This window comes from Somniosus microcephalus, chromosome 3 (genome assembly GCF_052327205.1).
Source record: "Somniosus microcephalus isolate GS21.2 chromosome 3, FLI_Smic_1.0, whole genome shotgun sequence".
Classification (NCBI taxonomy): Eukaryota; Metazoa; Chordata; class Chondrichthyes; order Squaliformes; family Somniosidae; genus Somniosus; species Somniosus microcephalus.
The window spans coordinates 23,967,905-23,981,260 of record NC_140989.1 but is presented as its reverse complement, the minus strand read 5'-3'; the positions used below and the strand labels follow the sequence as shown (position 1 = coordinate 23,981,260).

The following is a 13,356-nucleotide window of genomic DNA, read 5'->3' as shown; positions in this document are numbered from 1 at the left end:
TTGCACATTCATGCCCATCTATTGATATTATCCCCTTGTTTTCCTGTTATTGTAATGGTAGACACCAAAAATACGATCTTGATTTTTGAAAAGTTTTCAAATGTGCAACAACATTAAAAAAAAACGAAGATTCAGGATATTCGGCACTTTCCATTTAAATGGGGGAAAAATAAACAAAATATGTAGCTATTTCCAAACTACTTTTATTTTCGACTATTCAGAAATTGAAAGGGACGCTGATCATGGGTCATCTGTTAATGACAAAATATAACTTGATTTTTTTCATTGGCTCTGCTCATACATACTTCCGCATACCTATTCTTTGCCACCAGAGGGTCCGCTGAGTTGTGTTAACAGTGGTGGTCTTAAGTGGTAGAAATTGTCCATCCTGTGTCAGCCACACATTATGTAGCCTACCTTAATAGGTTTTGAGGAGTGCTGTGCACTCAAATAACATTGGAGGTAGCCAGTGTGGCACAGGGTACTATAAAGCCCAGAACCTGTACCAGTGTGGCAGTTCATTTTTCTACAGTTAATAATGGTTCCTTGCACCTTGTGTTGGACCTTTTGGTACCAAGGAACAAAGCCTTCTGTCTCTCTAAGGGTGTATATTAGATTAGATAAAGTATTGTGCATTTTGGTAATTTGGCTTCTGTCTCTCTAGCCTGTAGTTGCAGACTAATTGGATATTCAGGGAGCGAAATTCCTTTGAGGTAACAAAATGGTGTAGGTTGATGGTATGGGCTCGTATTCAAAACTAGCAGCCTAAAATACAAGATAGTCACTAATACATCCAATAGGGAATTCAGAAGAAACTTCTTTACCCAGAGAGTGGTGAGAATGTGGAACTCGCTACCACAGGGAGTGGTTGAGGCGAATAGCAGAGATGCATTTAAGGGGAATCTAAATAAACACGTGAGGGAGAAAGGAATAGAGGGTTATGCTGATGGGGTTAGATGAAGTAAGGGGTGGGAGGAGGCTCGTGTGGAGCATAAACACCGGCATAGATCTGTTGGGCCGAATAGCCTGTTTCTGTGCTGTACATTCTTTGTAAGGGCGTATATTAGATTAGATAGAGTTTTGTGCATTTTGGTTGTTCAGCTTCCTCCTGGCTGCTGTGTTTTTTTCAGTTTTCTTGGGAGTCTAGGATTGGATGATGCTGGGTGATAAACTTCCAGAAAGTATTGTACTGGTCTGTCCTTTTCAGGACAAGACTACAAAAGGGGAAAAGCTGTGCTCACTGGTAACTGTGGCGATCAAGCCTAACTCCCTAGAAAGCAAATAAAGCAGGCAAAGTCAAACGAGCATTCGCATACAGAGGCAATTAGAATTTTATACTCTGCACGGGATCCTTAAGTTTCAGCTTTGTTTTTGTGTGCACTGTCTTGATACACTGTAGCCCCCCCCCTTTCTCTCTCTCTTTTTCGTATTTGTAGCTCCTGGATCAGTGTTTGGCCCCTGACACGTCAGGAGATGGGACTGGGTGCGACAACATGACTTGTATTATCATCACTTTTAAACCACGGCCCGTGAAAAGCCAGGCTGACTGCAGCAAGCGAAAACGCCCCGACTTGACAGATGACGAGAAAGAAAACGGGAAGAAGGCAAAAAGCGAATAACACGGCGCACCCGAGGAGTGGGGGGGGGGAGAGGGTGGGGTTGGGAATCTGCTGAGACCCGACGTCGCTGTGTAATTAAAGAACTTGAAATCCTTTTTTTAAAAAAAAATATAGCAAGAAAAATTGCTGGAAATTGTATAAAAATAAATCTGAAGTATTGTACAATGTAGCCTTAGTTTGCCACCCTAGGTTACTGTGTGTCTGAAGCACATGCCCTTTAGCAGCAGTATGTCCAGGAACCCTATACATTGTAGCACACAGGCTGTTGGAGACAAAAACATGTGACTGTTTGACTTTTTCGTTGTGGGGTGGGGGGGGGGGCAGTTTGGGGGGCCAGATGGAAAAGTCCACTCCTTTTTTTTTCATGGGGGGGTTTTTGATACAGGAAGTGTTCGATTCACTCCACAAAGAAAGGCAAAATGCTTCAGAAGCCAAACTGGGTGATACGGGAATCAGAAATGAGGACTCCTTTAATTAAAAAAAAATAAAAACAAATTAAAAAGGAGTTGGGGTGGGGGGGGGGGGTTGAATTTGCATTGAGTTTGTTTCAAAAGTGAACTGTTTAACTAAAAGGCCATTTGTCTATGCTTGAAGATGGGAATACCATGTCACAATGTGATCATAGTCGCTGTTTTGTGCTAACGATCCTTTTGTGTTTGGGGGGGGGGGGGGAGGAGAGAGATGAGTAGGAGGAGGTGGGGAAAATATTTGGGGCTTTGGAATTTTTTCAATGTTTCAATTTTTAAGAAAAAAATCAGGAGAACATTAAAATTTTGGAGGTATATGAATTTGTAAAACATAAAGGCAATGTTGGACCTCAATAGGATTTCAGCGTTCTTTCACTTCCTTTGCAAAACTGCATTCACTCAAAATTAATGTCAACATCACCATAGACCTCAAAGGTATGAAGTCGTGCTATGGTTTGAAACTGCACCGAAGAGGAACTTTTATATATTAAAAGGAAACATAATTTTTCATTTTCTTTTTTAAAAGGTTTTTTTTGTTGAGCTCAGTGTATCGTATAAACAAAGAGCACTGTTGTTTGAGAATCTTGGCAACATTTGTTGCTGTTTAGTTGCTAGTCCCCGAGTAGCACATGTAAATGGTGACTGCATTATTAACACTGGATTTATCCCCCTTTCTGCATTTGAGTTTTGTACTGGGATGCATTTTAAAGCCCAGTTTGCACATTAACGATTATTTCCCTTTTTTTAATAAAAAAGCAATTTGAAACCCCATTTAGGGAGTAGGGACCCACTTGTCTCTCAACTAAAAGGTCATGAATTTGCATCCTTGCTTCACCTTTAACAAGTTGGCTACCCAACCAAGGAGGAAAGACAAAGGCATGGACTGATACGGGTATTCACCATTACAGGTCAACTATCCGTTATCCGCAATTCCGAAATTCGAAAAGCTCTGAAAACCGAAAGTTTTTTCGTGGAGTGTCACTCGTGTGCACGACATGACCCGAGTGGCGCCAAACATGACCCGATGCGGCCGATGCTTGACCCACGCAGGTGTGAGGCGTCAGTTGTGTCTCAGCGCTGCTACCAGTCTTTATTTATCCCACTCAGTGTGAATATTCATAAGGTTCGCTGCAGAAATATTAATGTGTTTGCTTACGGGGTGCTGCCCAGACCCCCGCTAGTGTGTTACCGTAATACCGTTCTGAAATCCGAAAAACTCCGAATTCCGAAACACATCTGGCCCCAAGGGTTTCGGATAAGGGATTGTGGACCTGTACCACCTCCTGACAATTTTTTGTGGAGCAGTTCTGCTAGTCGTCATCTAGCAATCAGCAGGCCCACCCTCTGACCAGCCTAGTTTAATTAACACTGACGTACCCTTTTTTTTAAAAAAGAAAAAGCAATTATCACCATAAGTTAATTGTAATACAGCAAACTATTGGTGACATCAGTTTTTGTGGAAATGTGCTCTCTTTCATCCAAGTAAAGCTTTATGATTGACTGATAAATTGATAGTATAATGATTTTGGTGCGTTATGAATTATCTCTGCACAGACTCTCTTCTGTCCAGTTAGGTGTAGGGCCCAGAGTGTGACACCCTAATGTGTTAAGTACTCCTTCAGTACTGCAATGCAGTGTCACCCTTGACTCGGTGGTAGCACTCTTGCCTCTGAGGCAGAAGGTTGTGGGTTCAATCCCCACTCCAGAAACTTGAGCACGTATTCTAGGTTGACACTTCATTGCAGTGCTGAGGGAGTGTTGCACTGACAGCGGTGCTGTCTTTCATATGAGACATTTAATCAAAGTCCTGTCTTCCAATGTTCCCTCTAATTTTTTATGGGGTGTGCAGCCCATTAAAATTTCCTTGCATGTGCAGTTTTCCATTTAAAAGCCGGTGAGCCGGCTGCGCGGGATCTCTAGACCGTTGTGCAGCTTAATGGGGACATTGCTGTCTTCTCGGATAAAAGATCCCATAGCACTAGTTGAAGAACAAGAGAGTTTTCTGGGCATCCTGGAAATATCTGGTCATTTATCTCATTAATGTTGTGCGGGACCTTACTGTGCACAAATTGGCTGCCACCTTTGCCTACGTTACAACAGTGACTACACTTCAGAAGTACTTCATTGAAGCAGTTGGGATGGCCTGAGATTGTGTAAAGTGCTATATAAATGTAAGTTCCTTCTAGTTAACACTGGGGTCTGATTATGAAGCTGTAGCTCAGTTATTTTGGTCTAAATTCAGTATAAAATACATTCACAGTTCTGAACCTGCATTTGCCATCAAGTGCTGAGTCTGTTGGTGTTTTTTAAGAGCTTTGGGAATTTTTTTCTCAAGAATGTAACGTTTAAGTCGACTAATCCTGGTTTTGAGTCACCAAGAGTTCTCAATATTATTATCTCTCCTTTGATAACTCTCTGTTATCCGCTAGTACAGGCTGCACTCTGCAAAACTGATTGTGTTACAGTCTGGTCTTTTCCTTACCCCCCCCCCCCACCCCCAGCTTCCCCACCTCCCCAAAGCTTACTTCAAAAAGTGAGCCACTGAACTCATGTGATTTGGTTAGTAAACATCAATTGATGGCACAGAGGTGAAGAAAAGCCAAAGGTTGGAAGTTTTTTAATAAACTGGTGGACTGGTTGTGGAGTACTGCCAGGAAAGTGATCCTGCCTGTGCTTACAGTTCCCCACAGTGAGGTCCTCGGCTTACTTGGAGGATGCATGCCAACAGCTGTGTCTAGATAATAGGAGGCTTTGACTGATTTTTTTCCCTCCACTGGTTGTTTTGTGCACACCGTTAACCTAAGGCCACTAAGTCTCATTGCAGTGTCACCACTGCAGTCTTAGCTGAGTAACTAATTCAGCACAAACGGAATCAAAAAGTTCCTTGCCTGTATTCCCTTAGTTATTCAATTCCTTTTCCAACTAATTTAAGCTGGAGATGGCAGCCATTTCTTTACTCATTGCATCTATAGAGTGAATGTGCGCTGGATGGAGGACTTCAATATCCATCACCAAGTGGCTCCATACTACGGTGTACGCTGGCGACATCTAGCTCTACCTCACCACCACTTCTCTCGACTCCTCCATGCTCTCTAAATTGTCAGACTGCTTGTCCGACATCCAGTACTGGATGAGCAGAAATTTTCTCCAATTAAATATTGGGAAGACCGAAGCCATTTTCAGTCCCCACCGCCAATTCCATCCCTCTCCCTAGAATCTGTCTGAGGCTGAACCATATTGTTCGCAACCTTGCTGTCATATTTGATCCTGGAATGCGCTACTGACCACATAGCCGCAGCATAACTAAGACCGCCTATTTCCATCTCCGTAACATTGCCTGTCTCCGCCCCGCCTCAGCTCATCTGCTGCTGAAACCCTCATCCATGTTGCCTCTAGACTTGACTATGCCAATGCACTCCTGGCTGGCCTCACACATTCTACCCTATGTAAACTTTTCATCCAAAACTCGGCTGCCCGTGTCCTAACTCGCACCAAGTCCCCTTCACCCATCACCCCTGTGCTCGCTGACCTCCATTGGCTCCCGGCTGAGCAACGTCTCGATTTCAAAATTTTCATCCTTGTTTATAAATCCCTCCCTATCTCCTGTAACCTCCTTCAGCCCTACAACGACGCCCCCACCCGGAGATACCTGCGCTTCTCAAATTCTTCCCTCTTGAGCACCCTGATTATAATCGCTCAACCATTGGTGGCCGTGCCTTCAGCTGCCTAGGCCCTAACTCTGGAACTCCCTCCCTAAATCTCTCCGCCCCTACCTCTCTTACCTCCTTTAAGACGCTCCTTCAAAACCTACCTCTTTGACCAAGCTTTTGGTCATCTGCCCCAATTTCTTATGTAACTCGATGTCAAATTTTTGTCAAATAACACTCCTGTGAAGTGCCTTGGGATGTTTTACTACGTTAAAGGCGCTATATAAATACAAGTTGTTGTAGTACCGCCACAGACCAAGCTGGCTGAGTCCTGAAGAACATAGCTGCCAAACTGGGCTTGTGGCAGGTAGTGAAAGAACCAACACAAGGGAATAAGCTACTGGACCATGTCCTCACCAATGTTACAGAGACTACAGAGTGACAGCACCTCCCAAACCCGCAACCTCTACTACCGAGCAAGATAAGGGCAGCAGACGCATGGGAACACCATCACCTCCCAAGCGTCCCTCCAAGTCACACGCCACCCTGAGTTGAACATGTTCCCTCAATCTCCCTCAGCGTTAATGGAGCAAGGACTGCCGAGGTTCATGAAGGTGGCCCATCAACACCACCTCAATGAGCGATTAGGGAAGGGTGGGAAACATAGAGATAGGAACAGGAGTAGGCCATTCGGCCCTTCGAGCCTGCTCCGCCATTCAATGAGATCATGGCTGATCTTCGTCTGAGATCATAGCTGATCTTACCAGTTCAGTACCCCGTCCCCGCCTTTTCTCCGTAACCCTTAATCCCCTTAGCCTTCAGAAATATATCCAATTCTCTCTTGAAAATATTTATTGAATTAGCCTTCACAGCCCTCTGTGGCAGGGAATTCCACAGGCTCACCACTCTTTGAGTGAAGAAATTCTTCCTCATCTCTGTTTTAAATGATTTGCCCGCTATTTTTAGACTGTGGCCCCTGGTTCTGTGCTCCCCTGCCATTGGAAACATTCTCTCTGAACTCAGCCTGTCCAGGCCTGCCATAATTTTATATGTTTCGATGAGATCCCCTCTCAATCTTATAAACTCCAGTGAGTACAAGCCCAAACTATTCAATCTCTCCTCGTAGGTCATTCCCGCCATTCCAGGTATCAGCCTGGTGAATCGCCGCTGCACTCTTTCCATGGCAAGAACATCCTTCCGCAGATGGGGCGACCAAAACTGTACACAATACTCCAGATGCGGTCTCACCAGCACCTTGTACAGCTGTAGTAAGGTATCCCTATTCCTATACTCGAACCCCCTTGATATGAAGGCCAACATACCATTTGCCTTCTTAATCGCCTGTTGCACCTGCATGCTCTCCTTCAGTGACTGGTGCACAAGAACACCCAGGTCCCTCTGCACTTCCCCATCTCCCAATCTATTGCCATTTAGATAATAATCCACCCTCCTGTTTTTACCCCCAAAGTGGATGACCTCGCATTTATCCACATTATAGTGCATCTGCCACGTATCTGCCCATTCCCCCAACCTGTCCAAATCGCACTGTAGCCTCCTGACATCCTCATCAGAGCCCACCCCTCCTCCTAGTTTAGTGCCAGTGATGTCCACATCCCGAGAATGAAGGCAAGAAATCATTTTAAAATGACATACTTGTAGCACTGCTTGCTGAATAGAGCTGCAGCTGTGAAACAAAGTGATTCTGTTCTGGTGATTTTATCAAGAATGGTGGCAAAAGAAGTCATTATTAAAAAGCCGTTTGCTTGTTTGAAGCTCACACCACCCCTACTTTACCTATCCTAGCATCCAACTGCATTTTGAACAATCACATTTATTTGTGTCTATTACTAATCTGCTGGGCAGATTATTCCAAGTATTTATCAATTTGAGTAAAGACATTCTTCCTGAAATATCTACTGTAAATTGACTTTTCTGGCTTATTTTGAAGTAGTGATTTAGATTTACTTATATTAAATATTTCACATACAAGTTTCTCCCTTTATACCTGGGGCTAGTCTTGTTCTACTCTGTACCTTTTATGGTGGGATAACCAAATTTGAACACTTCTTAGGGTGCATTTACACTGCAGGCTTGGTATCCCTGTGAAACTTTTTGTTTGAAAATGTTCATTGCCTCTCAAACCATTTTTTTGAAGTATCTCAGCAGAGGACTCTAATATCTATCATTTGTTAGGCCGATTCCACTGTGAGGATTCCTTATCTGAGGAAGGATGTTCTTACCATGGAGGGAGTGCAGCGAAGATTCACCAGACTGATACCTGGGATGACAGGAATGACGTATGAGGAGAGATTGGGTCGATTGGGCTTGTACTCGCTGGAGTTTAGAAGAATGAGAGGGGATCTCATTGAAACTTATAAAATTCTAACAGGGCTAGACAGACTAGATGCAGGAAGGATGTTCCCGATGGTGGGCGAGTCCAGAACCAGGGGTCTAAGGATAAGGGGTAAGCCATTTAGGACTGAGATGAGAAATTTCTTCACCCAGAGAGTGGTGAACCTGTGGAATTCTCTACCACAAGACAGTTGAGGCCAACTTATTAAATATATTCAAGAAGGGGTTAGATATATTTCTTAAGGCTAAGGGGATCAAGGGATATGGGGAGAAAGCAGGGACACGGTACTGAATTTGGATGATCAGCCATGATCTCATTAAATGGCGGAGCGGGCTCGAGGGGCCGAATGGCTTACTCCTGCTCCTATCTTCTATGTGAGATGTTTCTGCCATGTTTATAGCAGTCATTCCTTCTACAAAAATAAATCAAATGCCACCCTTGTATCTAAGATATAAAATGGCTGCTTTACGTCGCTGAACCTTATCTCACTGTAGGATGCTTGGACTTAAAACAGAGATACATGTCCAAGCCAGGTAGGCATGTGATTTGGAGGGGTACTTGGGAAGTGATGGTGTTCCCATGCATCTGCTGTCCTTGTCTTTCTAGGTAGCAGAGTTTGTGGGATTGGGAGCTGCTGTCACTAATTCCATTAGTGACTGACCACAAGCTCATCCCTGCAAATGATCTGAAAATAAGAATGACTGCCCTGACGTTCGGATCCCTGGTTAAATATGCATTAGTCAAGATAATTAGGAAGTTATTTTTTATTTTACTATAAATTCCTCATTTATTCAACTTCAACGTGGGAGTTGAATGCTCTGTAGTGAAGGTTTAAGGCCAGGATAGAAATCACGAGACACTGACCCATATATGGGGTTGGTACCATAGAAGAGACATCCTGAGGTCAGATAGTTTACACCACCCTTCATATTTTATCCTGAGCCATACCTCAGTACATTTTCTCCCATCAAGGTCAGCAGTCTACAATGTTGTCTGCACACGTGAAATATTTCTCCAGTCTAATGGGAGGATTCATACTTGGATATAGTAGGTCTAGATAGTTGATGCTTTTTCCAAATGTTTCTTTAAAAACTCAAGGGAAGCAGGTTAACTCCCTCAATTCCTCCAAGAAGTGCACCTTGAGCTCCAAGTGATGAAAGTTAATTGTTTTTGGGTTGAGCCACATTCTGACTTTGATCAGAAGACTGAAAAGAATGTGCTACCATTCTCTGGAACATAAGAACAAGAGTAGGCTATTCAACCCCTTGAGCCAGTTCCGCCATTCAATTAGATCATGGCTGATCTGCATCTTAAGTGGAGGAGAAGCACCCGAGAAGGCGCCGAACACCTCGAGTCTCTTCGCCGGGAGCAAGCGGAAGCCAAGCGCAAGGAGCGCACGTCAACCCAAGCACCGTCTGCCCCACCTGTGACAGAGACTGTAGGTCCTGCATTCGACTCATCAGTCACCTGCGAACTCATTTTTAATGTGGAAGCAAGTCATCTTCGGTTCCGAGGGACTGCCTAAGAAGAAGAGGAATTCCATCTACCCGCCTCGGTTTTGTAACCCTTAATACCCTTGCCTAACAGAAATCTTATTTCAATTTTGACATTTTCATTTGACCCCTAGCCTCAACAGCTTTTTGGTGGAAGAGAGTTCCAGGTCTCCATCATCCTTTGTGTGAAGAAGTGCTTCCTGATGTCCTGGTGCTTCAACAACCTCTTCTAGTTCTAGTCATGGGACTCTAGAATCGCCCTGCTGCTATCCAACCACGGAACAATGACTAAAAGTGTTGGTCTATTTAACTGATGGCATTTCTGCATTGTAGTTAGTAGGTGTGGTAAACCACTGTTATACCTGCCTGTATGAGTGTTTGTATTCCACTGTGTACATGTCTGTACATGCCTCGGCTGACTCCTCCCACGAGTCCAGGTATAAAGGTGACTGCTCCACAGCCCCTCTGTATTCTGGACTGGTCGACCACTCGAGGCACACCTTCATTCTCTTGTTAATAAAAGCCTGTTAGTTACTCGCTTAACCTCAGTCTTTTGAGTAATTGATAGCGCATCAATTTTATTAACAAGATTTTTTATAATGGAGAAGATCCTCACACCAGCATGCCTGGACTTAGACCATCGGGAGGTGGATGCATCCACCAAGTTTGCTCACTGGCTTAAGTGCTTTGAAAAATTCCTGATCGCCTCCGCTGCAACGGTCAAATCGGATGAGGACAAACTGGATGTCCTGATCTCCAAAGTGAACCACCGAGCGTACTCGGTCATCCAGGACGCGACCTCGTACACGGCTGCTCTCAAGCTCCTCAAGGACCAGTACACGCGCCCAGTGAACGAGGTGTACGCCAGGCGCCTCCTGGGGAGTCGTAAACAACAACCTGGGGAATCGACCGAGGAATACCTTCAGGCACTGTCTGTGCTTGGCCGAGCCTGTGGTTGTAAGGATGTAAAGGCCGCCGTGTACACAGAGGAACTTATCCGGGACGCTTTTGTGGCGGGCCACAGGTCCAATTACACCCGACAGCGACTGTTGGAGCAGAGTGACCTCAACCTCAACAAGGCCTCTGAACTCGCACTATCATTGGACGCAGCCTACCGGGGCATGGATGCCTACTCCTCTGCACCGTGGACGCCATGGGGAACGACAGCCTGGGACACGGTAGGACCGTCTCATAGCGCCGTGCCACCCCAGCCACATCCCAGCAACGGCCCAACTACCGCAGCAGTGTCCCAAGGCCAGAAATGCTACTTCTGTGGCCAGGCCAAACACCCCAGAGCGCGCTGCCCGGCGAAAAATGCAATCTGCTCGGGCTGTGGGAAGAAGGGACACTACGCCAGCGTCTGCAGGGCCAAAGCCACCCCGAACCCCAGCAGCGCCGCGTGTGGGCCGTGCGGGCCGCCATCTTGGGCCTCCCCAGCCATGTGCGAACCACCAGAACAGCAGCCATTTCGGATGCCTCCAACCACATGGGGATCATGGACGCCGCCATCTTGGACGCCAGTCGCCATCTCGGCCCCCAACACCGCCTCATCTGATACCCGCAACGACACACCGACCCCTACGCTGGCCTCCGTTACGCTGGACCAAGCGAGACCGCACCAACTGGCCCGGTCCACAATGGACATTAAGGTAAATGGTCACGAAACAATCTGCCTTTTTGACTCTGGGAGCACGGAGAGCTTCATCCACCCCGACACGGTGCGGCGTTGCTCTCTCCCAGTCCTGCCTGCGTACCAGCGGATTTCTATGGCCTCTGAGTCCCAGTCGGCGGACATTGGCGGCTACTGCGTGGTGACACTCTTAGTAGACGGGACTGTGTACGATAATTTTAAACTTCTGGTCCTGCCCCACCTCTGCGCTGCCGTCCTACTGGGGTTAGATTTCCAGTGCCACCTTAAAAGTGTTACGATGGCGTACGGTGGACCCCTCCCCCCACTCACAGTCCGCAGCCAGCAGCTTCCAAATTGCCCGCCGTGCACCAGGTGCAACCTCTCCACACTCAGAGTCACCCCCCCCCCCCCACTGTTTGCTAACCTCACCCCCGACTGTAAGCCCATCGCCACAAAGAGCAGGCGATACAGTGTCGGGGACAGGGTTTTCATCAAAACCAAAGTGGAGCGGCTCCTGAAGGAGGGGATTATTGAGGGCAGCACCAGCCCCTGGCGAGCCCAGGTTGTGGTCGTTAAGACCAGCGAGAAGCAGCGCCTGGTCATCGACTACAGCCAGACAATAAATCGCTACACCCTGCTGGACGCTTACCCACTCCCCCGCATAGCTGATGTGGTCAACCAGATCGCGCAGTACCGCGTCTTCTCGACCATTGACCTGAAATCAGCGTACCACCAGCTCCCTATCCGCCCTGAGGACCGCCAGTATACTGCCTTTGAGGCAAACGGCCGCCTCTATCACTTCCTTAGGGTTCCCTTTGGCGTCACCAACGGGGTCTCCGTCTTCCAAAGGGAGATGGACCGGATGGTCGATCAAAATGAGTTGCAGGCCACTTTCCCATATCTGGACAATGTGACCATCTGCGGCCATGACTTGCAGGACCATGACGCAAACCTCGAAAAATTCCTCTGCACCGCCCAACTCCTGAACCTGACGTATAACAAGGAGAAGTGCATATTCCGCACAACCCGCCTCGCCATCCTTGGCTGTGTTGTGGAACACGGAGTCATCGGTCCCGACCCCGACCGGATGCGTCCCCTTATGGAACTCCCACTGCCCCACTGCCTCAAGGCCCTGAAGAGGTGCCTAGGGTTTTTCTCCTATTACGCCCAGTGGGTCCCCTACTATGCGGACAAGGCCCGTCCGCTGATCAAGTCCACCTCTTTTCCCTTGACGGCAGAGGCCCGCTTAGCCTTCCACCGTATCAAGGAAGACATTGCGAAAGCCACCATGCACGCAGTGGACGAATCCATCCCCTTCCAGGTGGAAAGCGACGCGTCCGACTTTGCCCTGGCCGCTACCCTTAATCAGGCGGGGAGACCCGTGGCCTTCTTTTCACGAGCCCTCCAGGGCCCGGAGACCAGACACTCCGCTGTTGAGAAGGAGGCCCAGGCTATTGTGGAGGCTGTGCGTCATTGGAGGCACTACCTGGCCGGAAAACGATTTACCCTGCTCACTGACCAGCGTTCAGTTGCTTTTATGTTTAACAACAAGCAGAGGGGCAAAATCAAAAATGACAAGATCTTGAGGTGGAGAATCGAACTTTCCACCTACAATTACGAGATCTTGTACCGGCCCGGGAAGCTCAATGAACCCCCGGATGCTCTATCGTGTGGCACCTGCGCCAGCGTGCAGATCAATAGACTGCGGGCCCTCCACAATGACCTCTGCCACCCGGGGGTCACCAGGTTCTTCCACTTTATCAAGGCCCGCAACCTGCCTTACTCCATTGAGGAGGTCAGGACCATGACCAGGAACTGCCAAGTCTGCGCTGAGTGCAAACTGCACTTTTATAGACCAGACAGCGCTCACCTGATAAAAGCCACTCGCCCCTTCGAGCGCCTGAGCGTTGATTTTAAAGGGCCTCTCCCCTCCTCCGACCGTAATGTGTACTTCCTCAACATTATTGATGAGTACTCCCGTTTCCCGTTCGCCATCCCCTGCCCGGACATGACCAGTGCCACGGTCATTAAATGTCTAAACGACCTCTTCATGCTGTTCGGTTTCCCCAGCTATATCCATAGCGACCAGGGCTCATCGTTTATGAGCGACGAACTCCGCCAGTACCTGCTCGCTAGGGGTATTGCCA

The 13,356-nt window shown here is 47.1% G+C and overlaps 1 protein-coding gene across 2 annotated transcripts in view; it reads left to right on the top strand.

Moving 5' to 3' along the window:
* LOC147120906 (protein phosphatase 1G-like) overlaps window positions 1-13,356 on the top strand; it is a 64,115-nt gene that overhangs the window by 35,968 nt on the left and 14,791 nt on the right. The window contains exon 10 of one of the 2 annotated variants that reach the window (XM_085979387.1): window positions 1,437-2,440. The exons of the other annotated variant lie outside the window; for it this stretch is intronic. Coding sequence (XP_085835513.1) covers window positions 1,437-1,619 — 183 coding nt within the window. The 3' untranslated portion in view covers window positions 1,620-2,440. Of the gene's footprint in view, window positions 1-1,436; window positions 2,441-13,356 lie in introns of those variants that run through there. 2 annotated transcript variants of the gene reach the window in all.